At 42.4% G+C, this 24,422-nt stretch overlaps 1 protein-coding gene across 8 annotated transcripts in view; it reads right to left on the bottom strand.

The window, feature by feature from the left end:
- NAA15 (N-alpha-acetyltransferase 15, NatA auxiliary subunit) overlaps window positions 1–24,422 on the bottom strand; it is a 59,320-nt gene that overhangs the window by 20,578 nt on the left and 14,320 nt on the right. Inside the window, exons 2-11 of one of the 8 annotated variants that reach the window (XM_064150015.1) lie at window positions 16,068–16,152; window positions 15,188–15,292; window positions 14,348–14,505; window positions 11,742–11,876; window positions 11,420–11,573; window positions 9,088–9,207; window positions 8,371–8,466; window positions 8,128–8,234; window positions 7,661–7,733; window positions 6,380–6,467 (exon numbers count right to left, since the gene is read on the bottom strand). In XM_064150015.1, the coding sequence (XP_064006085.1) occupies window positions 6,380–6,467; window positions 7,661–7,733; window positions 8,128–8,234; window positions 8,371–8,466; window positions 9,088–9,207; window positions 11,420–11,573; window positions 11,742–11,876; window positions 14,348–14,505; window positions 15,188–15,292; window positions 16,068–16,152 (1,121 nt within the window). The other 7 variants (XM_064150017.1, XM_064150022.1, XM_064150016.1 and 4 more) reach the window with 7 other exon arrangements.

The raw sequence follows: 24,422 nt of genomic DNA, 5'->3' as shown, positions 1-24,422 counted from the left end.
ATGTGCCCAAGGGTGCTGAGAGAACTCACTGGTATTATTACCCTACCACTCTCCATCATCTTTGCCAAATCGTGGCAGACCAGAGAGGTGCCTGAGGACTGGAGGAGAGCCATTGTCACTCCAGTCTTCAAAATGGGCAAGAAAGAGGTTCCAGGACGCTATAGACCAGTCAGTCTCACCTCCATCCCCGGAAAAATGATGGACCGACTTCTGCTGGAGGGCATCTCAAGGCACTTGGAAAAGAAGAAGGTTATCAGGAGTAGTCAGCATGGATTTACCAAGGGGAAGTCATGCTTAACTAACCTCATAGCATTCTATGATGCCATAACTGAATGGGTAGATTCAGGGAAACCAGTGGATGTAGTCTACTTTGACCTTAGCATGGCCTTTGGCACCGTCTGCCATGACATTTTAGTGAGCAAGCTGAGGAAGTTTGGGATGGAAGAGCAGACAGTGAGGTGAGTTAGGAACTGGTTGCAAGATAGAGTTCAGAGGGTGGTGATCAATGGTGCACAGCTGGAGAGCTGTGACCAGTGCTGTCCCCCAGGGATCAGTTCTGCAGCCGCTCCTCTTCAACATCTTCATCAATGACATTGATGAGGGCACAGAGTGTCTGCTCAGCAAGTTTGCTGATGACACTAAACTGGGAAGCTTGACTGATACAGCTGAAAGTTATGTGGCCATCCAGAGAGCCCTGGACAGACTCGAGAGCTGGGCACAGAGGAACCTAATGAGATTCAACAAGGACAAGTGCAGAGTCCTGCATCTGGGGAGGAATAATAAACTCCAGCAGTACAGGCTAGGAAGTTATCTGCTGGAGAGAAGTCCTGTGGAGAGGGACCTGTGGGTCTTGGTGGATAACAAGTTAACCATGGCACAGCAATGTACCCTTGTGGCCAAGAAGGCCAAGGGGATCCTAAGGTGTATTAGGAGGAGTGTGTCCAGCAGATCAAGGGAGGTTCTACTCCCCTTCTACTCTGCCCTAGTGAGACCTCATCTTGAATACTGTGTTCAGTTTTGGGCTCCCCACCTTATGAGGGACAGGGATCTACTGGAGAGGGTCCAGCAGAGGGCTACAAGGATGATTAGGCGACTGGAGGGCATGGCTTATGAGGAGGGGCTGAGGGACCTGGGGCTTTTTAATCTGGAGAAAAGAAGACTGAGAGGGGATCTAACAAATGTTTATAAGTATCTGAAGGCTGGCCAGGAGTGGGGGGGACAGGCTCTTGTCACTTGCTCCCTGCGATAGGACAAGGAGCAATGGGTCTAATTTGCAGCAAAAGAGGTTCCGCCTCAACACAAGGGGGAACTTCTTTACTGTAATGGTCACAAAGCACTGGAACTGCTTCCCAGAGAGGTTGTGGAGTCTCCTTCTCTGGAGACTTTCAAGGCCTGTCTGGATGTACTCTGCACTGGTTAGACCACACCTTGAGTACTGTGTTCAGTTCTGGGACCCCCAGGTTAGGAGGGACATTGAGATGCTTGAGCATGTCCAGAGAAGGGTGAAGAGGCTGGTGAGAGGCCTCGAGCACAAGTCCTACGAGGAGAGGCTGAGTGAGCTGGGATTGTTTAGCCTGGAGGAGGCTCAGGGGTGACCTTATTGCTGTATACAGCTATCTGAAGGGTGGTTGTGGCCAGGAGGAGGTTGCTCTCTTCTCTCAGGTGGCCAGCGCCAGAACGAGAGGACACAGCCTCAGGCTGCGCCAGGGGAAATTTAGGCTCGAGGTGAGGAGAAAGTTCTTCACTGAGAGAGTCATTGGGCACTGGAATGGGCTGCCCGGGGAGGTGGTGGAGTCGCCGTCCCTAGGGCTGTTCAAGGCAAGGTTGGACGTGGCACTTGGTGCCATGGTCTAGCCTTGAGCTCTGTGGTAAAGGGTTGGACTTGATGATCTGTGAGGTCTCTTCCAACCCTGATGATACTGTGATGTGGTCCTCTGTGATCTGTGTTAGACAGTATTGTCCTGCAGGCGGGTTGGACTTGACCTCTGTATCACTTCCAACCCCTAACATCCTGTGGTGCATCACACAGCTTGGTGTCATTAGCAAACTTGCTGAGGATGCACTCAATGCCTCTTCATGTCACCAACAAAGATATTGAACAAGACTGGTCCCAGGACTGAACCCTGAGGGACTGTGCTTGTCACTGACCTCCACTTGGACATGGTGTCATGGTAGGCTTGATAGGCTTATACATGCCCTGGCCTGTCCAGGCATGTTTTTCTGCTCTTCCATCTGTTATAGGGAGCAGCAACCACGGGAAAGACAAAAAAACCTGGAGCCACTAAGTCTAAGGATTCTGACCTGCCCAGACTTGTCTTCACCCTGTGGTAAACAATGCACACATGCTTAGCTTGTGCCTGCCTTGTGCAAGGCCTATGCTTTTCCCAAATTTAGGTAAAGCAAGCCTATGGCTTTGCCTAATATGGTCAAGCTTGGCTAACTGCCATTCTGATTGGCTATTCTGTGTCCAAAGGGCAATTCATCTCAGCCCACGATGATAGAGATACGCAGGTAAACAAAGCGTTCTGATCTGCCACTGTGTTTGTCTGCTATGGCCTGCTGCCATTGCTTACTGCCTTATTGTTTGCCTGGAAACTCCACTGTCACAAGTTTACTGGGAACAGACTCCAAATGCCTCCATGCAATTGGCCTTCATAGCCAGGATGACATCATGCGGAGACCGCACATCACAAGACATCCTGCCTGAAAGTCTCCTGCTAAGACTAGAAGTCCTGCAGATACACAGATCATCCAAAGGAGCCAGGAGACAACAGATTGTCTGTCTCCTTTCCCCAGAAGTCTGGGAAGAATCAAGTCTCAAACGAAACAGAGTTGCCTGAAAGTGTCTGGGTACTGTCTGGGACTGTGGGAAGCCCCCACAAGTTGGCTAATAATAATTTGTAATAAATACTTAAAAGCCTCTTTGTAATTCTCCATTGCCTCCTGTCATAAGCAGAAAGAGCTCATTGAGTCCATCTAGTGGGCAAGCGGTATATTGATCACAAGTGGCATTTGACTGTAGGAATCTTCTCTTACAGTTCAATTGATGTTCATGTATTTTTTGCTGGTTGTTACTAGATCTAGTTATTATCTGTCAAGTGTTTCCGTGACCATGCAAAAATAGGAATATTATAAAAAATAATGTTTGGGTCTGGGGTAATAAACTATTAATCTTGGGGGGAAAAAATCCTGTATTAATTTCCCCTTCATAACACATGGACCCACTGACAGCCACTCTGTGAGTGCAGCCATCAAGCCAGTTCTTTATCCATCTAGTGGTCCACTCATCAAACCCATGTTTCACCAGCTTGGAGACCAGGATGAGGTGCAGACAGTGTCAAAGGCTTTGCTGGGGTCCAGGTAAATGACATCAGTCGCTCACTCCTCATCTATTAATGTTGTGACCTGTTCATAGAAAGACACCAAGTTTGTCAGGCAGGATTTGCCCTTGGTGAAGCCATGCTGATTGTACCAAATCACCTCTTCACTATTCTCCTGTCTCAGTAGTGCCTCCAGGAGGATCTGCTCCATGATCTTACTGGGCGGCACAGATGTGAGACTGACGGGCCTGTAGTTCCCCAGCTCCTCCTTCCTACCATTTTGAAAATGGGAAGTTATGTTTCCCATTTTCCAGTCAGTGTGGATTTCATCAGACTGCCATGACTTTTGGAATATAATAGAGAGGGATTTAGCAACCTCATCTGCCAGTTCTCTCAGTAACCTGTGGGTGTATCCCATCAGGTCCCATGTACTTGAACACTTTCAAGTTCTTCAGGTGATCACGAACCTGATCTTCACTTATAAGCAGTTCTTCTTTCCAGTCCCTGCCATTATCTTCCATGGCTCCAGGAGTGTGGCTGGAGGCCTTTGCAGTGAAAACTGAGGTAAAGAAGTTGTTGAAAACCTCTTCCTTTTCCATGTCACTTGCAACTATTTCACCTGTTTCCTTTCTGAGGGAGCCCACACCCTCTCTGGTCTTCTTTTTACTGTTAATATACTTGCAGAAATTCCTGGTGTTCCATTTGACCTCCCTGGCTACATTCAATTCAAACTCTGCCTTGGCTTTCCTAACCAGATCTCTAGCTCCTTGGGCTGCTTCCTTATAGATCCCCATTCTAGCTGTCCTTTGTGGCTAGGCCCTATCCAGTGGCTTATAACCTCAAACACTCAACCTTCTGTTGGCAATTTTTGGCTGAAAAATTGCTCAGTTTCAAAATTGCTCCTATCTTCTTCCAGCTCCTGCAAGGAAAATGCTACCCTTTAACTGTAGGCATCATTCTGACCGTCTCCACAAACCTCACACTTTGGAAAATCAAATTTGGAGCTAGACCTCTTTGTTTAGCTTATAGCCTTGAATGCTCGCCCTGTATCTGCAATTTGTGTCTGAAAAATTACTCAGCATCAAAAACTGCTTATATCTGCTTCCAGCTTCTGTAAGGAATGTGCACGTGTTTAACTCTAGGCATTACTCTGACGATCTCTAGGAAACTGACACTATCAAAAGACATTTAGGGCTAGGCCCCTTCATTTTGCTTATAACCTCAATTACCTGACCTCCTTTTATGATCAGGTTACCCACCTGCCTGCTGAATGTGGGGAAGGCTGTGGAGGTAGTCTACCTGGACTTCAGCAAAGCCTTTGGCACAATCTGCCACAATAACCTCCTGGCAAAGATGGCAGCTCGTGGCTTGGACAGATTCACTCTGTGCTGGGTCAAGAACCGGCTAGAGGGCCATGCCCAGAGAGTGGTGGTGAATGGTGCCACATCCAGTTGGCACCTAGTCACTAGTGGTGTTCCCCAAGGATCAGTGCTGGGCCCAGTCCTATCCAATACCTTTATTGAAGATCTGGATGAGGGGATTGAGTCTAGCATCAGTAAATTTGCAGATGACACCAAGCTAGGAGCAGGTGTTGATCTGTCGGAAGGTAGGAGAGTCCTGCAGAGGGACCTAGACAGGCTAGATGGGTGGGCAGAGGTCAGTGGATGAGGTTTAACACAGCCAAGTGCAGGGTTCTGCACTTTGGCCACAAACCCCAAGCAGAGCTACGGGCCAGAGACAGAGTGGCTGGAGAGCAGACAGGGAGAAAGGGACCTGAGGGTGTTGGCAGATAGTAGGCTGAACACGAGCCAGCAGTGTGCCCAGGTGGCCAAGAGAGCAAATAGCGTCCTGGCCTGGATCAGTAACAGCGTGGCCAGCAGGACAAGGGAGGTTATTCTGCCCCTGTACTCAACACTAGTCAGGCCACACCTTGAGTACTGTGTGCAGTTCTGGGCCCCTCAGTTCAAGAGAGATGTTGAGATACTGGAACATGTCCAGAGAAGGGTGACAAAGCTGGTGAGAGGCCTGGAACACAAGCCCTGTGAGGAGAGGCTGAGGGAGCTCGGGTGGTGCGGCCTGGAGAAGAGGAGGCTCAGGGGTGATCTCATTGCTGTCTACAACTACTTGAAGGGAGGCTATAGCCAGGTGGGGGTTGGTCTCTTCTCCCAGTCAACCAGCAACAGAAGAACAAGGGGACACAGTCTCAAGTTGTGCTGGGGGATGTATACGCTGGATGTTAGGAGGAAGTTCTTCAGAGAGAGAGTGATTTGCCATTGGAATGGGCTGCCTAGGGACGTGGTGGAGTCACTGTCCCTGGAGGTGTTCCAGAGAAGACTGGATGAGGCACTTAGTGCCATGGTCTAGTTGACTGGATAGGGCTGGGTGATTGGTTGGACTGAATGATCTTGGAGGTCTCTTCCAACCTAGTTGATCCTATGATTCTATACTCACCGTGTATCTGCAATTTTCGGCTGAAAAATTGCTCAGCCTCATAAAATACTCATATCTGCTTCCAGATGACTGTGATAGTCATTCACTTTAGGCACCATTCTAACCATCTCCAGGAACTTCACATTTTGGGAAAATAAATTTGGTGGCAGGCCCTTTCCTGTAGCTTATAACCTCAAATTGCTCTACTATTGGCAATTTTTGGCCAAAATATCACTCAACCTCAAAAATAGTTAAATCTCTTTCCAGCTCCTGCAAGGAATGTCCTAGACCTGGACTCCAGGCATTATTATGACTATCTCCAGGAACCTCATATTTTGGAAAAAGACAGTTGAACACAGACCAAATTGTTTAGCTTTTAACACTGATTGCTCCCCCTGCATCTCAAATTCATTATAAGAGATAGGGTTATTACAATTATTTCTTGGAGTTCATTAACATAGGTATTTTCCCATTCTCCGCCCCAGTTCAAATCCTTCCCAGTGGTCTTGAATGGTTATCTGAGATGATCGCTAACAGTTTTCTGTATAGCAAAGAGTGCTGGTGAATACAGGTGTTGCACCTTAACTACTCAAGGGACTGCAGTACTGACATGTTCTCAATCCACAGACCTGAACCTTTTCAAATCAGACAGGTTGGCTCTTCCAAACTCCAGCTTCAAAAAGTTTGTCTCCACTTCTGACAACTTTGAGAATATTCCTATACACAAGCCAGTTTTGAAAGATAGAGAGCTCTGTTTAAAATCCAAAAATACTACTTATTAGTTATAAACGTTAAATTCACCACTCGATTTTGACTATGAAACATAGCATCTTGAAAGGGAAAAATTAAAGAGGGGATGGGCACTCTAGTTCTACCAAAAGATTCTGGTTCATTGGTTGAATATATAATTTAACCATGTAACTACATGCACTTTCTCATTTTAAGGGTAGGAGAAGATTGTTTGTGAGTGCAATTTAATAGCAAAGCAGATACTGAATTCAGCTGAAACAATGATAATTCATTGCCTTCAATCAGAGAAGTACAAATGTGTTTCAAAGGTCTGGACAAATTTTAACAGGGATTAAGTGGGCATATTGTAACCTACAGCATTAAACTCAAAGCAACTAAGCTGAGAATTTAATAATAAAATATTGCATTTGTGTTTCTGCAAAGCAGGGAAGTGGTGATGACTTCAATTCTTAAAGACTTTTTTTTAATTAAGATTATTCTGCAAAGTTTTAACATCTGTTGCAATTCCTGCTATGGTAATTATTACACCATTATAACAAATGCAGAATTTCAAGACTAGCCACTGCTGAGATTCTGTGCAGAGGTTCTTTTCTTGGGAGATTTTCTGTAATGAAATGATTGGGAAACTGACTGGAAAAAGCATCATAAAGCTACCAGAGAGGAAACTCTGAAGCCCAGATTCAATACACCTAGAACCATAGCCCACAATAAAATAGTTGTTAGTCAAAACCTGGAAAACATTTTAAGTCCCCTAGAACACAAACTCCAGTTCCACAAGTGCCCCCTACTGAAGACTGTACTATGACTATCTATTTGACATTTCTGTAATGAAATATTTAATGTAGCATTCAAATTTCAATTTCCTTGACAATGATAAAATCAATTCTTGAAAACAGAATATTTGAACTTGAAACTGAAAAGAGATGACCAGATTCGTGGATCCAGGACAAAAAAAAATATAGAGTAAGCGAGTGGATTTTTAATACAAACTTGGTATTTGACAGCTTAAATCCATTCCAAAGACGGCTATGGTTCAGGGGGGAAAAAAAAAAAAGGAAAAACTCCACATCACCATTTCATCGTTTCCCGCTAACTCCCCATCCCTGGAGTGCGTTCAGTCCTTACACTGGACATTACTCCCATGAAGTCTTTGCACTCACCATTTGGGTTAAATAACCTGCAGCTTCGTAGGGAGGTCTCATAACCTATCACAAGCTCTTCTATGATTGCCACCTACACATAAAAGATGACAAAAAAAAATCCAAACAAATCAAATTCTGTGGGCAAGATGATATTTTATTTCAATTCAAAGTACTTTGTGCTACCCAAACCAGTTATTTTTGGTGAGAGTTCTGCAATATCCTGAATTACAACACAAATGGGGATGCACCCAATCTCACATCTTTTTTAAAAGCCTCCATTAACATTTATGCATTTCACACAAAGCAAAATCTTAGTTTTCTACATTTACCAACCTGACCCAAGACTACATATGCTTGTACTTGATTTTCTTCTAGGTATACTGGGCCATAACATACTAACAGTGCTCACAAAAATTAAGTTTCCTTCATTTGTTTAATGGTAGAGAAGAGTTAGACAGAAAACAAAAAGTTTGAGAAAAACCTACCTTCTCCTTGTCTTTATATAATGACCTCAAAGTATTGAAAACTGGTGGGCAACCTTTGCTGAAATTCATCCTTAGAAACTTGTCCAGACATTCCTTAAACTTTTCACCTTAAGAGGAAAGAGACCTGTTGATTTTGGTTTACCACACATCACTCATCAATTACAGACTGTTTATGCTGTTAAAACATTAGCATCTAAGAAACAAAACTGGTGGTCACTACCTGCTCAGGAAACAAGCACTTACCTGACAAAAAGTTTAAAGGCAATCTTCTTGGAACTAGTCCCCTTGGGTATTTAGTCCAGGCCTCTTCATAGATCTTTAGCCTTTCCATCATGTTAGCTGGAATAGAATTAATACAGTTTACTTTTTCCTTCTTTTTGGAAAGATGGGGCAAAATGATTTCTACTTGGTTAAGAACTGGAATAGACAGCAATTAACAGATATACACTTCACTTTCTAAAGGACAGCAACTTCCATTTGACTCTTTCCAAAGCTGTCATACATGTCAGTTACTCAGTATTTGTAAATTCTCCTTCCTGTATAGGGAGATTAACTGCTTATCTCTTCTTAAAGTGTTCTTGCTTATCACTGTACTAAGATATTCAAAGAAAAGCATTCAGGAGAATCGTGTTTGTTTTTCCAAATCCTAATAGATTGCCTTACAACATTAGGTTAAGCCAGAAGAAACAGTATAATTCTAATTTTAAACTATCTTCTAAGAAATAATTATCTTCTTTTCAACTTTGCACAAAGAGTACTACATTTTTTGTTGTTTTTGCCTTAAATAAGACATGGTAACAATATAATAAATACTTCCAGCCTTTCTTAAAAAAAACAAAAAACAACACGTCTTCTGTGGTATGTAGGCATGCTCTATTATTTAAAGCAGGACATTTTTTTGTATGTACATAAATTTAAAATGCGCTGGAACAGCTTCTTTACAGCATATCAACATGTTACCTGGTTTAAGTGCCCTCTCTAGGCCTTTATAATAGGCCCAGTTTTCAGGATTTCTTTCTTGAAGTCCTTTGTAGATTTCAACTGCTTCTTCAAGTCTGCCAAGCTGAAGCAGGAGCTCTCCTGTGTGAAATCCAAGCATTTTATATTAAGGCAACAAGATACTGAAGCATGCAATATTAATCATTCTATGGTAGAAGACAGATAATCCTTAACTCCATGTAGATTCTGTTCTCTTAGGAAAAAAAATATCACAGTGGCAAGAAGTACAGCAACTGTGCAAGAGGTGCAGCCACAGTAAGATTCAACAACTTGGCAAATAACTACTGAAATTCAACAATGCAATGTCAAAAGCAAGATGACCATGGTGTTTTCTCCTCCTTAGCCAATGACTGCTTACTTTAAGCATAGTTTTTACTACAGAAGGCAATTACAAGCAGTACACAGGATTTCATGGATACTGCACCTTCGAAACCAAACCACAATCACAGAACTGCAAAAAAAGAACACTTCTTTAGCCTGGTATTTCATAAAATTAACTTCCATGTTTTAAATGAAGTCATTAATCTGACCAATGAATTCAAGATTCCACAAGCAAGTTTCCTTTCAGTGATGCATCAAGGTATAAGTGTTTTAAGTAAAGTCTAGATCTGGCAACTGTACATGATCTTTACTGATGTTGGAGTTGCAAGAGAACTCAATTTCCCATTTCTCAACAGCAAACTGCATTTTGCAAAGCTATGCCTAACATCTGTCAATAGCAATGAAAGATCACACCACATGGAAAACAAGGTCCTTAATGTAAGATTTTCTCAGCGCATTTCAAGAGTCAGCATCACCTCTCTTGCATGTCAATTGACATGCAATTCTGTGAACAGATTTTGCTTCCCACCAATAGGATAACTTGAGGACTACATGCAGTATCTAATGCCAGGGAAAACGTAACAGTTTACTCCCTGAGAATGGCAAAATCTGGAAAACAAAGCCAAATTCATCCTATGAGGTGAAAGTTACAATTGTTGTCTAATAGTGGTAAATGCCAATACTGTTTTCAGTGTTCTCAGTCATACTTAATATACAATGGCATTTGCATATGCACTTAATTAACATTTGCAGACAATACTCATTTATAAGCAGGATTTTCTGTAGTATGCATAACAGTTAAGCTAGACCCACAGCACAACAGGAGCTGTGCCCCCCAAAATGAATCAGTTGTACCCTGCTGAAAGCACACAGCCTGCAAAGGGTATTTCCACCCTTTTTTCTGGTAACTTGATAGAAGATTTTGTTTTTCAGTTGTGGGTTTTGCTTTGTGAAGTTCTATTTGAAAATCCTGTTTCAGTACCAGTCTTAGACCTTCATCAAAAACCTTAATAACACATAGTTTAAAAAAAAAGAAAATCTTTCATACTAAAACTCCTGCTCCTATGCCTGAAAAATGGTCTGTGATAATATCTACATTCATTCCCATCTATATGCAAACCAGATAAGGTTTTCAGCAACTGTTCACAGCCACAGGCAGTCCTTTTCCCTGATGAAGTACCACACACACTCCATCAGCGTCACTACTCAATTCCTAGCTTTTATGTGCAAGACTTTGAGAGCACCCTCAGCAGAAAGACAGAGCTAGCTACAACATCTACATGAATAATAGTACAGAGTTAAAAGTTTTTTTCTCTTTGCTTCAATTATCATCCAAATGACTCCAGTGTGGGTCATAAACAAACAGTATCTTCAGCAGATTAGAAGCTGCACTGAAGAACTGAGTACATCTCAAGAAAAGAAGGAGCAAATACGCTTCTAGAAAAGGCACTTGTTAAGCAGCAAGAATTGAACTTCTGTCACTCAGCAGTTACAGGTGTGTAATAGAAAACACAGCATTCTCTAGCTCTGTTACAACACCATACACTAGGATTGTAGTAAGGCAATGATAGTACATGGGTTGCTCAGCTAAAGAGTCCATCTCCACACACTGCACAAATAGCTGAGTTACCATTCTGTCCTTCCAGCAAGTGTCCTCCTGTCAGCACCACTGTCAAAGGTATAACACCACAGGCACATTATTCAAAGAATTTCAGGACATCAATTCAGGATCATGTGAAATGCTCATCAGCTCCTAAGTTTCAGAACATTATGTCTGTACTCTACTGGTGTCTTATCAACCTGAGAGAAGAATGTAATAGTGACCCAACCGCTGGAAGACAAGCAGTCTCTCACCACTGCAGAATTAAAGTTGCTGTAAAAGCAAACCGGAGGCAGTTCCAAAGCTGGGAAAAGCTGGCAGGCACTCCCATTGTGTACTACCTATCTAAGCACGTCTTTGAAAAGTAATTACCTTTAGTTTCTTCGACAGCCAGTTTGTCACAGATCTGCCTTTCATAGGTACAAAGATGCTCCAAGGCTTCCTTAAAGAGTCCTGCCTCCCTGAGGACCTGGTTTTGATACAGCAGCAGCTCACTGTACTCATAGTCTACTTTATCAGGTGATGTCTACATAGGAAAGTAAGACACATGACAAAGTTCAGCCACAGAACACACTGGGGATTTAACTGCTTTATCTAAAGAAATTTCATGAAGTTTTCACATCATAAGAAGTTGCAGTGTTTGATTTCTGGCTTAAGCTGCAATCCATACAAGAATGTCATACTTAGCTCTTACCTGCTGTGTCTTCCTGAATTCCTCTAAAATTTTTGCCGCCATTTCATAGTCTTCCAAGAGATGGTAAGCAATAGCATAACCAATCCATGATGCTCGCTGTGCAGGTCGCAGCTGAAGTAACTGATATCTTGTTTCCTGCAAAAAAGGCAGCTGCTAGTTCTCCTGACTTTATTCCAATGCTCTGTGGAGTCCTTTAGGCAATACCCATCTTTGATATTCTAATATTTAAAGACTGTCACTGAAAATTAGTTTTATAAAATGCAAACTTAGGCTGTTTTTTTTTTTAATCAAAAGAAAGAATAAACTTTCAAACACCATGATGGTCCTGATTACATAAAAATACCCAACCCACACACAAAACAACACATGTCCAACTGACTGCTGCTGAGTCAGGCCAGCTTTGTTAAGGTCTGACACAAGTGCTTTTCCTGTCTTCCTGCTTACAAACAGAATGCAGTTAAGGACACTTGGACCTGAGTTGCAGGAACATTTACTATACACTGCTGTTTTCAAATTCACTTTGGAAGGTATTAAAAGATTACAAGTGTTGTTAGGCAAAGTAGGTCATACAAGTGTAACTCTGTTCTTTGGCAACAAGATAATTACTGCTGGAGCATGCAACAGCTTTGCTTTGTATTGTGCTAGTTTAATCTGAGGGAAGTTATTCCTTGCTTTGTTATAGACTCTTGAAAGGCACCTCCAAGTAATTTACAGTAAAGGAAAGAAGTTAGTACCTCCAAAAAGAATGAGTTGTCAGGAGTAACAAAGAACTAGAACTAGTTACAGCAGTTTGACAAGAATAGAGATTACTTAAAATATTAAAGTAGGAGGGGTTAGAAGTTAGTGGGTGAAAAAAAGCCAAAAAAGCAAGCCCACAACTGTAGTCCTCGTTTTTAGAGTAAAATAATATTCTTCAGAAACTAGAATATGATCAGTCATGAATTGCTGGGTAACCTAATCTTTAATGCATTCTACAAACGTGTTGCTTGTATGATTAGCAGTTATGGATTTGCATGTACACTTATTCAAGGACCAAGAGAACACACAGCGGCGAATTGGTTTTGGCACCTATGCTAAGTTGTGGCTATCTTGCGTCAGCAAGAGGAGTCAAATTTTTATGTAACTAATATGAAAAAAGTGATTAGGAAACATACTAACTAAAGAATAAGTTTGCTGAGGACCTGTGTTAGTTGATGGCTCTATACAGCTCTCAGAACACCACTTACTCTTGATACTGTGATACCAACCTTGCTCCAATTTGAAAAGGAAATAATCTATGAAGAGACCAACTAACGTGCTTTAACAACCCCAACTTTAAAGGTGCAAGGAAAATATGGAAAGATGAAAACCTGACATAAAATATTATCCAATGACTCACAGGTAAAAATCTCAAAAGTTTTTTTTTCCCCTCAGAGACAAGGAATACCTTACAACACCAGCCGAAACCCAGACACAAAATATACGACTCAGTGGGAACTAAGGGTTGTTGCCTTGTTCTTTCAAATTAACAATGCCATCTTTCTCTGAATGGCACGTTAAGAAACAAAGAAATCTTCTACAGTCATTTTTCTGTCTGATCTTTAGTAAGATCTACTGACCATAGCAGAAGCTACAGCTTAACCTGAACTGCACAGACATTTCTGCAATAAGTGCCATGAACACGAGTTGCTACTTTTGAAGAAAAAAAAAGCGTTCGCAAACCAGACATCAGCTTGCAACTCAAAAAGAGAAAAAAAAAGTAACCATATGAGGAGTAGCACTCGGAATGAAGACAACAGAAAACTTATGTTGTGCTTTACAGAAGCATGACAGCCATGACACCGTCACTTTGCAACAGCTGCTTTGCATCAAATAGCTCATGTAGCAAACAGACAGATGAATCAAGGCAACAAATAACTAGGTGCTGCACTAACAGGCAGGAAGAGGAGTCCAGTCTAAGTTACCAAACTGCATTCAGCTTTACTACAAAACAAGCAGAAGAAAACACGGCAGTGACCTAAACATTTTGTGTATTACATCAGTAAAGAAGTAGGGGGGAGTGGGGCAAATTAAGAGTTCTGATCCAGAATCCTACAGCTCACAGAAAACACAAGGAAATATCTGGACCTAAAAGGAGCTGTGCTGTCACTAATGCCCAGGATGGCTATGAAGCAGAAGACGATGGTCCACACAGCATACTGCTTGCTTTGAGTTGTTACCCACTGCCAAAAGAAAACTGTTGGAAGGAAGAGGGATATATGCTAAAAAGTTACTAGGAAACAGAAACTCCTTTGCCTGAATAAACATATTCTGAACACACTGTCTTCTACCTGTGGGAATTCTGCCAGGAAAATAATTTAAGAAGTCTGGAGATGGTCTGCAGCTGGATTATGCAGCATAAAAAAAAGCAGCAAACAATTCTGCACTGAGCTGAAACAAATAATTTCTTATGCCAGTAATTCTGTATACTTGACAAAACTTCCTCAGCTGCACATCTGCTTTTACTTTCATGAAGTATTGAGAAACACACAGCTTTAACACTCTGCATCTAAGCCTGTTTCCTCAATAATATGCCACAGGCCTCTAGAAGCTGACAACAAATGCAGTACATATTACCCAGTACTTACCCTGTAACCTTCAAGATCTCTCATTTGAATCTGTAGCAGAGAAAGATCTCTCAAGATTTGAAGATTGTCTTTGTCCCACTTCAGTGCATTTCTATAGCATTTGATAGCTTCATCATACTTCTTGTCTGACCTCTGAAGGAGGCCATAGACATGCCAACCTGAAAACTCTGTTAAGGATCCTACAGAACTGGAGATGGCATGTGACATGGCAGTGACACAAAAGCTGGTAAAAAGCTCTTCAGCTGTTTCATAGACAGACAGTAATGTTATTACCGTCATTACACACCTTTTCCTCAGCTGTACAAAGAAACTGCTTGCAAACTGAAGACAGAGAATTGTTTGCTAATATGTACAGGATGCCTATAACATGCTGTAAACTCCACTTTCCATGTACTGGGGGAAGAAATACAGGAGCAGGAGCTCTGAAAAGACCGAGGCTTACTCAAACACACTGTTGATTAAGGGCTTGTATTAGACAACTGAAGTGCTTGCATTTCCTACATTCTGTGACAAGTCCTTATCAATGTAATGGCAACTACTCATGTTTTTAAAGCAAATCACATGCTTAAATATCTAGTTCACCTCATCACAAGTTCAGAGTTCCAGAAAAAAAATACATATTATGCAAAGCAAAACAGTAATTGAGCTAACTATGACTGCAAGGAGCAAGCATCTGTCCTCTGGATGGCTTAGTCAGGAAATTGTGACAGATTGGAAATTAAATCTAAAATTCTAAACGTTAAAGTTTAATAGCATTAGCTTTTGTTGCTAGTCTTATAAATCAGATGTTGTAGAAATGAACCTTTCCCATAAGGGAAAGGCCCATTTAGAAAAGGATACAGACATGGCTCTTCAAGTCGTTCCTGAGGCCTCTGCGCACAAGTTCATAGGCTTCCTCCTTCTTTCCTAGACAGTTTAATGTTAGTCCTTTCATTGCCAAAGTTTCTAAAAAACAACACAATAACAGTGATTAATTTTCATAGGGTTTTTAAGCTTAACATAGCAACTTTAAATATAGTATAGATGCAAATTTAGATTCAAGTTATCAGCATCTTTTCACACAAAAAAATACACTGGCAGGTTATTCACTTAGGTATATCATACGAACAAACTTCACACATTACTTCCACCAAGAAGTCGAAGTTTTATTCTAAAGGCACTAAAACTGTCTGCTCCACAAACACTTTGCAGACAGCTCTTTTGTGGTTTGGTCTTCTTTACTGTAAATAAGTATTATAACTACTGAACTGTTTATTCACAGCACTAAGACTTCCACACATCCACCCAAAGCTGGCAAGGAAAAAACAGCATTTCTGTTCTGGAACTTGGATCTCAATACTCAGAACCAGCTGAAAGTACAGAAAGGGATAAAGACTTTCTTTTACAGCAAGATGTTCCTTAGAAAAAGTAGCAGACGACGAAGATGACAGACACTATGCTGAGCAATATTTAGTCTCTCTGTGTCCTCCGATTCTGTGTGAGTGAATTAACCATTTGCCCTGAAGAGTGATGTAAGCAATACACCCCTGTATCAAAAACATGCACCATACTATAATGGATGTTGGACTTTCTTCAGAGAAAGAATTTCAAGCTCTAACTACTGTTAAGACTAGTATTTAAGACTAAAAATCTTACCAGCGCTTAACATGATGGCCAAAATAATTAAGCGTTATAGATATTAAATTTACAAATTACTACTCCTGAAATATAGAAAACTTACCTCCATGTTCTGCAAACTTCGGGTTAGAAAGGATCTGTTTACAGAACTTCAGCCCATTTCTATACTGCTTATGTTCGTAACATCTCTGGTGAAGAAGAACAGAGTACATTTATTTTAAAAATCTGGAGTGAAAACATTTCTGCAATCCCACCACCACAACCAAGCTAGGGCTCTTAGAAAATGCATTACTATTTTAATAAACCTTGTTTACAAGGAGCTTCTTGTGATTAAAAATTCTTTCAATCAGCAGAAAAAAAAAGTCTGTTAACATGAAGATGAATTTACATGTGTAGCTGAAGCCACATTAGCATACAGCAGTTTCTCAAGTCAGAAAGCAGAAGTGCCTACAGAAATTCAACTGTCCTCTAACAAAAGCAAGTCTTATGTCCTCATGTATGTAAGGAAGCATTCCACTCACTTTGGATCCATTGTCTTTCACAGAAACACCACAATACAATCTCCACCAACCACACAACAGGGAATAAAATGGAATCACTGGAACTTGTCCTAAACTACCCTTGAAGGCAACCTCTTATACTCAATTCATATTCAACTATTACCCAGATCTCATATACACCCAACTGCTCCATACTGACACTGTCCTGCCATATGGAAATTAAAACATTTCTCTACAGGTTTATTAAACACAGCTCTAACAATCTGCTTGGGCTTTGAGTCTCATTTCATTATGCAAGGTGACTGCAATGTAAACATGGCTCACAGCATGAAGTCTTAAAACCGATTTTAGTATTCACTTGTCAATCCACTCACTATGCCAATCCTTGAAAAGAAGCCAAAGGAGGAAGCGGAAATGTTCTAAGCACCAATTTATGCTCTGAACTAAGTGCTGGAATTTCTCAGGTTTCATATTAACATGAGAGCATTGCCCTGATTTTTGTATTAAAAAAAAAAAAAAACACACACACACTGCTTGAGCACAGACCCCAGTCCGAAAGAAACTAGGATGTCACTCACAACAGAATCTCATTGACTTCAGCTGACATGTGCTGGTGGCAGGATGTCTGACAGGAGTGTATATACAGTTGACAGTTTTCAAGTCATCCTACACCGGAGAGGTCCCAGGAGACTGGAAAATGGCCAACGTGGTCCCCATCCACAAGAAGGGTCGGATGGAGGAACCTGGGAACTACAGACCCGTCAGCCTGACCTCAGTGCCAGGGAAACTGATGGAGCAGGTTCTCTTGGGGCCAATAACTGCGCACTTGAGGGATGGCAAAGAGCTCAGGTCCAGCCAACATGGGTTTAGGAAGGGCAGATCCTGCCTTTCTAACCTGATCTCCTTCGATGATCAGGTGACCCGCTTGGTGGATGTGGGGAGGCCTGTGAATGTAGTCTATCTGGACTTCAGCAAGGCCTTTGACGCTGTCTCCCACAGCAAACTGCTGGCTAAGCTATCAGCCCGCGGCTTGGATGGTAACACTCTGTGCTGGGTTAGGAACTGGCTGGAGGGCCTAGCCCAGAGAGTGGTGGTGAATGGTGCCACATCCAGCTGGCGGCCAGTCACTAGTGGTGTCCCTCAGGGATCTGTGCTGGGCCCCATCCTCTTTAACATCTTCATAGATGATCTGGATGAGGGCATCGAGTCAGTCATCAGCAAGTTTGCAGATGACACTAAGCTGGGGGCAGATGTGACTGATTTGGAGGGCAGAAGGGCTCTGCAGCAGGACCTTGACCGCCTGGACAGATGGGCAGAGGCCAATGGGATGGCATTCAATAGCTCCAAGTGCAGGGTGCTGCACTTTGGCCACAACAACCCCATGCAGAGATACAGGCTGGGGTCGGAGCGGCTGGAGAGCAGCCAGACAGAGAGGGATCTGGGGGTACTGATTGATACCCGCCTGAACATGAGCCAGCAGTGTGCCCAGGTGGCCAAGAGAGCCAGTGGCATCCTGGCCTGCATCAGGAATGGTGTGGTCAGCAGGAGCAGGGAGGTCATTCTGCCCCTGTACTCTGCACTGGTTAGACCACACCTCGAGTACTGCATTCATTTCTGGGCCCCCCAGTTTAGGAAGGACACTGAGATGCTCGAGCGTGTCCAGAGAAGAGCGACAAGGCTGGTGAGAGGCCTCGAGCACAAGCCCTATTAGGAGAGGCTGAGGGAGCTGGGGTTGTTTAGCCTGGAGAAGAGGAGGCTCAGGGGTGACCTTATTGCTGTCTACAACTACCTGAGGGGTGGTTGTGGCCAGGGGGAGGTTGCTCTCTTCTCTCAGGTGGCCAGCTCCAGAACGAGAGGACACAGCCTCAGGCTGCGCCAGGGGAAATTTTGGCTCGAGGTGAGGAGAAAGTTCTTCACTGAGAGAGTCATTGGGCACTGGAATGGGCTGCCCGGGGAGGTGGTGGAGTTGTCGTCCCTGGGGCAGTTCAAGGCAAGGTTGGATGTGGCACTTGGTGCCATGGTCTAGCCTTGGGCACTGTGGTAAAGGGTTGGACTTGATGATCTGTGAGGTCTCTTCCAACCTTGGTGATACTGTGATACATAAGCTGTTGTTCAGGATTCCACCTTTCCTTGGGCTGCTCCAAATTAACTATGCAAGAGCACTAATAAACATATATGGACACCATCTGTCCCCTAAGCACTCCCATCAAAACACATGAGCAGAGACAAACCCAAAAGATCCTCGTATCACACAGGAAGCTCTAAGAATTTAACTTTAAAGTCACATGAGTGTTATGGAAACACTTAAAAAAGCTAATGGCATAGCTTAATTTTGGGTTTGCATCACGAAATATATTGTTTAGTGCCCAGTTTACCCTTTGAAAGCACAGATGAAAACACCAATAAACTTCAAAGATGTAAAAAAGATGGTGTACCACTAAGGGGAAGCATTATTTTCTAGGTGCTGAAGTCATACAGCTGAAACTGCAAGGCTGAAGACTAAGGGACATCACAAACCAAGGGTCCTGCTCCCTCTATCCTGCCATCACCCTTTGGAGAAAGGGAATCATTGGAAAACAGTAGAAGAGAAAGAAGACACTCAGAGAAGAGGCATCCAAAGCAAGATGGTCTCGGAGAAATGTACTGACAATCATTTGGATTGAAAGGGACATTCAAACATCATCTAGTCAGATCTCCTTGCCTGGGGCAGAGACATCTTTCACTACATCAAGCAGCTCAAAGCCCTGTCCAACCATGACTTAAAACACTTCCAAAAGACAACGCCCTGCATCACCAAGGACAGGAAAAATTATCCAGGCAAACCATCTAGCAAAGGAAGACAAAGGGTTAGGTAAGAGGAAGTCTGTATAGGCTTTTTTTTAATTATCAAACTTAGCTGGTTATTATTCACACCTTTTAGACATTATCTGCTTTCAAATAGCTGGCTGACTCACTGGTCAGAGCTGACAGAGAGCTTAAAGGTGACAACACAACAGGATCGAGCCCATTTGTTGGTTGGGATTTTTTTGCTATCACTGAAATCATCAGTCAAAGTTACCACTCAGGTCTCCTCCCTAAAAGCAGCACCAGTCACTCCCACCTAGGTAGGTGTGAAAGTAGAAAAACCTGTCACTAAAGTGGTGCAGTCACGGCAACTGAAGAACATATCTCCAGTGTAACTAATGTAGTGTCACAAGCAGAAGAGTTCTTTGGGGTTTTGCAATTTGCCTTTAAGTACAGCTGTTCAGACGCTGACTACGAACATGAAATCTTATCTCCAAATGGTTCCATTTCACATACTCCAGTCTTTCCCACTGAAGTTCCAGCAGTCAGCTGGGATGGTGTATATATGCTAGAGACTGGAAATATTTGCACACAGATTTTTTTCAGAGTAATACAAACTTAAACTGCAGAGGAATTTGTAACTGTAAACTCACTGAGAATTATGGCAAATTCTACCCTTACGCTAGAGGGAGGCAAAATTTCAGGAGTTTATATCACTTACATCTAAAGGAAAAGTTTTCATCAACCTACAGGACACTGGACATGATGAGGAACTGATTATGTACTTGTATCACCTGAAGCACCAAATGAAGAACTAGTCAGGGCTGCGTATATCCCCTAGTGAAGCATCAAAGATCTCTGTTTTCAAGCGTTTCTAGATGAAGACAGGTTGGAGTGATTCACTATACACAATTTCTCCAGCCTTCCAGGTTAATATTTGGAGCCTATTTCATTCTGTTAATGGAAGCATTTCAGGTTGTGTAGCTTTATGAGTTTCTTTATTCTCTATGTGTTCTGTGTGCACTCTATGCTTTCACAGTAGAAGAAAGGAAACAAACAAATCACTGACATGATTCATCTTTCACCAGAAAAGAGACTGTTCCATCACAGTGACTCTAACAGTATAACTGAGATTCTACTGCTTTAAGCCCTGCGTATACTTATCTCCTTCTCCAAAGGGGTCACAGGCTAAGAAGCTTAAAGAAAGGTGTGAATGAGAGAGAAGGAAGTTAGAAATACAGCATATGCCACCATGGGTGGTATAAACCTTGGCGAACTTGGGGCTTCAATCAACAGAAACATGACAGATCTTTTCATAAAAAGGAGACTAAATATTGAAGAGAGAAAAAGAAGAACAAAAAGAATAATACAAAGAAAGATGAGTTTGAGTAATGCACAGCTATGAGATAAAATCCTCAATACAGTCTCAAGTTGTGCCGGGGTAGGTATAGCCTGGATACTAGGAGGAAGTTCTTCACAGAGAAAGTGATTTCCCATTGGAATGGGCTGCCCAGGGAGGTGGTGGAGGCACCGTGCCTTGAGGTCTTCAAGAAGAGACTGGATGAGGCACTCGGTGCCATGGTCTAGTTGACTGGAAAGGGCTGTAGGATAGGTTGGACTGGATGATCTTGGAGGTCTCTTCCAATCTGGCTGATTCCATGATTCTCAAGGGAGTCAGTGGCTTCCAAGTAAGAGGAAAAAAGAACCAGTAATTAAAAAAAAAAAAAAAAAAGTATAATTACAAAAGCAGGAATTGTGACAGCAGCTGTTCTTGGGACATGAAGATACAGGCTCATTGGAAGCAGGAACAGTCTTTACCTGGATAATGTCTACAAGCTATGTATCTGGGAGGACTAGTCATCCACAGGCCTCCAACCTCTAGTTTGGGACACCTGTTCTGCAGCAGCAACCTGTTTCTGTTTCAGAGACCACTAAAAGATGCACAATTGCCTCTTCTAGGCTAAATTCCTGCACAGAGGCACTCCCAAAACCAGCAGTCATGCCTGACAGCTAAGTGCTCCACCTATTGCTTGTGACATCAAGTAATGAGGAAACATAAAAGCTACACTTCTAAAAAGGAAGGTTAAGGCTAATGCTTGAAAACAATCTGACTCTCCATCAACATTACCTGCCCTTCAAAGGTTTTCCTTTCATGAGTTACCAAAATGTTTAAGATATCTGCCAAGTTTCTCTACAGATGCCTGTGGCCAGAATTACAGCCTACTTCAAACACACAAAGATTCTCTGTATACACTTTAGCTCATTTTGTGTATTTACAGCAAATAAATAGCACCTGCTTTAATATTTAAATATTAAAGCAAATACTTAATTCTGCATAGAATTCATAAGGTGTAACTCCTTGAAAATCATGCAAGACCACAGCATATAGAAGAGAATTTACATCTGCACTGCTCACATCGCTCTCCCCAGTATTTACTCAAATAATTTGAATGCATGATGATTAATAGAGACTGATAGTGAACTTGTAAGGAACAGAGCTAGCCTACATTCTCTAGAATTCCAAGCCTGAGGTGAAAGAAAGGTTCATGCTCCACTGTTTGGACCCCTAAACTGTGTTAGGGCATCTGTGCAGAATCAGTCTCCAACCAGCAGATATCTTACAGATACACACATCAGCATGCCAAGTGCAAATGAATCCCTCTGCACTTCTTTCTTGAAGGCTGCCATAAAGAAAAGTGAAAATATTTCACTACTTACAGCTTACCTACAGCTAGCTAACTATTGTTCCTTCCTTGCCAGAGTTTTCCAGTTTTGAGGCATCCTTCTTCAGTGTACCTACCTTGTGAACCTTGTTACCAAACATACAACTACCAACTAAGACGGAGATTCTTACACAACTCTTGCAGTTACCCGTAAGGTTACGTACAAAGGCCATGGTTAGAGTTGCTCTCTTCAGGGCTGATGACAACAGCAGAGAGATTACTTTTATCAGGATGCTTAATTCAGGATGGTTTTCTTTACATATTGTACAAGCAAATACATTTTTATTAAGTGCATTTTGGGAATTTTAGATCTGCAAGTTTGAAATGAACATAAGCAGCCTCCCTAATTGCATGCTACCCGTGAGCAGGCACCACATTTGCTGACATTCCCTTAGGTCAGCACCTGACATATTCCTTCCCTCTTAAAACAGGCACTGTAATAGCCAAATACTTATTTTTCCAACTAAAAACTATAGATAATAGTCAACTGTAGCATTCTGACATGCAAGCATCTATCTCAGCATCAAATGCCCTGCAAATAGCAGAGCAGATTTTGCTACATGTTCCACATGTAACAACATATGGAATACTTTACACACACTCAGTTCCAAAAGTGCAAATCCTCTATCACAAGGCAGTCTTCATGTCCTTCAAGCATTTAATAACTAAGTCATTTCAGAGCCATCCCAACTCAGATTTGTCATTTATAAGACATTTTATAATCACTACACCACAGATTAAAGTGTCCTGTGTGTTCATAAACATCAATAGTTAATAGCTCTACCTCAGCACAACATCAGGAGTTACCATGGAGCTTACTAGAAGCTTCATAGCACAGTGATCCCACACTGCCACCACACAGGACTCAAGCAAAGAATCACCTAAATCACAACACAGAAAGCAAAAACCTGCCTTTCTAGCACGGGCACCAAAACTGGACCCAGCCCCAAAAGACAAGGGAGACAGAAACCGAACTTCTCATCACTAGTTTACTGTACTCAGCCTTTTCCTCAGCGGGTGATACAGCCTGCATTATAAGTAAAAGGCAACAAACTGCAAGACTATTCCCCACCACATTAACAAGAGTTACCAGATAGGACAACTGATATACACCTGGGCACAGGTAAATTTTGTATTTGCATCTGAAAATCCCCAGGAGAATGTATCATGGAGAACTGGCTCCTCTGCCAGAACAGTTCAGGGATTCAACAAGGCCCTCTTCCCTCAGGGCTTCTGAGGCTCAAGCAAAACCAAGGTGGACAACTGAACTACAGCAACATACTCCTCAGGAAACTGCAGTTTCTCCCAGAGACAGCCATGTACACCTGCAGCATCATGTTAGCAGCCAGAGCACCATCAGACTTCTGACAGGCATAGCTGGCCTTAGCGTGAGCTGAGATGTGTGCTTACAATGCATGACATGCATGTCTGCCAGTCCCACATTATCTGTTTCTTCCAGCCCCTCCAGATGCATCAACTTAAAAGATACCAAACTCAGGCACTGGGCAGCCCATGGCTGTTTCCCAGCATAGACTCTGTCCCCACAGCTCAACTAGATCAAGTCAAGTCACTAAGGTGTGCTGATTCAAGCTAAAGGTAGTAAAGAAGATTCTGAAAGCTGGAAGCATTAGGAGCAACTACTCACCATGAATCAGTGGATCTTCTGAGCACTAACCACATCAAGCATCTCAGAAGCTCTGGGCAAAAGCTTCCACTACACTGATTCAGTTCCATGACAAATATAAGACATATGAACCAAATTACTGAAAAAAAACCCACACAACCCTTACAGATGTTAATGCCGAAAAACTCTGGAACAAACTTGCACAATTTTTTGCTGTCAAATCTAAACCAAGCGTCCCCATATACTTCTCTGCAGTGTCAATGAACAGAAGTGATCTGTATTAAGACAGCTCTAGCAACTGCCTAATTTAAGTGGCTGCAAAATCTTCCTCCTGCACAGCTTACCTTACTCTTTGGAAGTGACCAACACACTCCTAATTAGCATTACTTGGCAGAAGATAACTTAGAGGAACAGGATAAATGCAAACTGATCTGAGGAAGAAGACACTGAATATGTACCTTTTCATTTAATACTGGGGCAGGAAAAAAATAAAAATCACAGTATCATCAAGGTTGAAAGAGACCTCATAGATCATCAAGTCCAACCCATTACCACAGAGCTCAAGGCTAGACCATGGCACCAAGTGCCACGTCTAATCTTGCCTTGAACAGCTCCAGGGACGGCGACTCCACTACCTCCCCTGGCAGCCCATTCCAGTGTCCAATGACTCTCTCAGTGAAGAACTTTCTCCTCACCTCGAGCCTAATTTTTTCCTGGCGTAGATTGAGGCTGTGTCCTCTTGTTCTGGTGCTGGCCACCTGAGAGAAGAGAGCAACCTCCTCCTGGCTACAACCTCCCCTCAGGTAGTTGTAGACAGCAATAAGGTC

This window comes from Pogoniulus pusillus, chromosome 10 (genome assembly GCF_015220805.1).
Source record: "Pogoniulus pusillus isolate bPogPus1 chromosome 10, bPogPus1.pri, whole genome shotgun sequence".
NCBI classification, from domain to species: Eukaryota; Metazoa; Chordata; class Aves; order Piciformes; family Lybiidae; genus Pogoniulus; species Pogoniulus pusillus.
The sequence above is the reverse complement of the archived record's forward strand: the minus strand, read 5'-3'. Positions and strand labels throughout refer to the sequence as shown.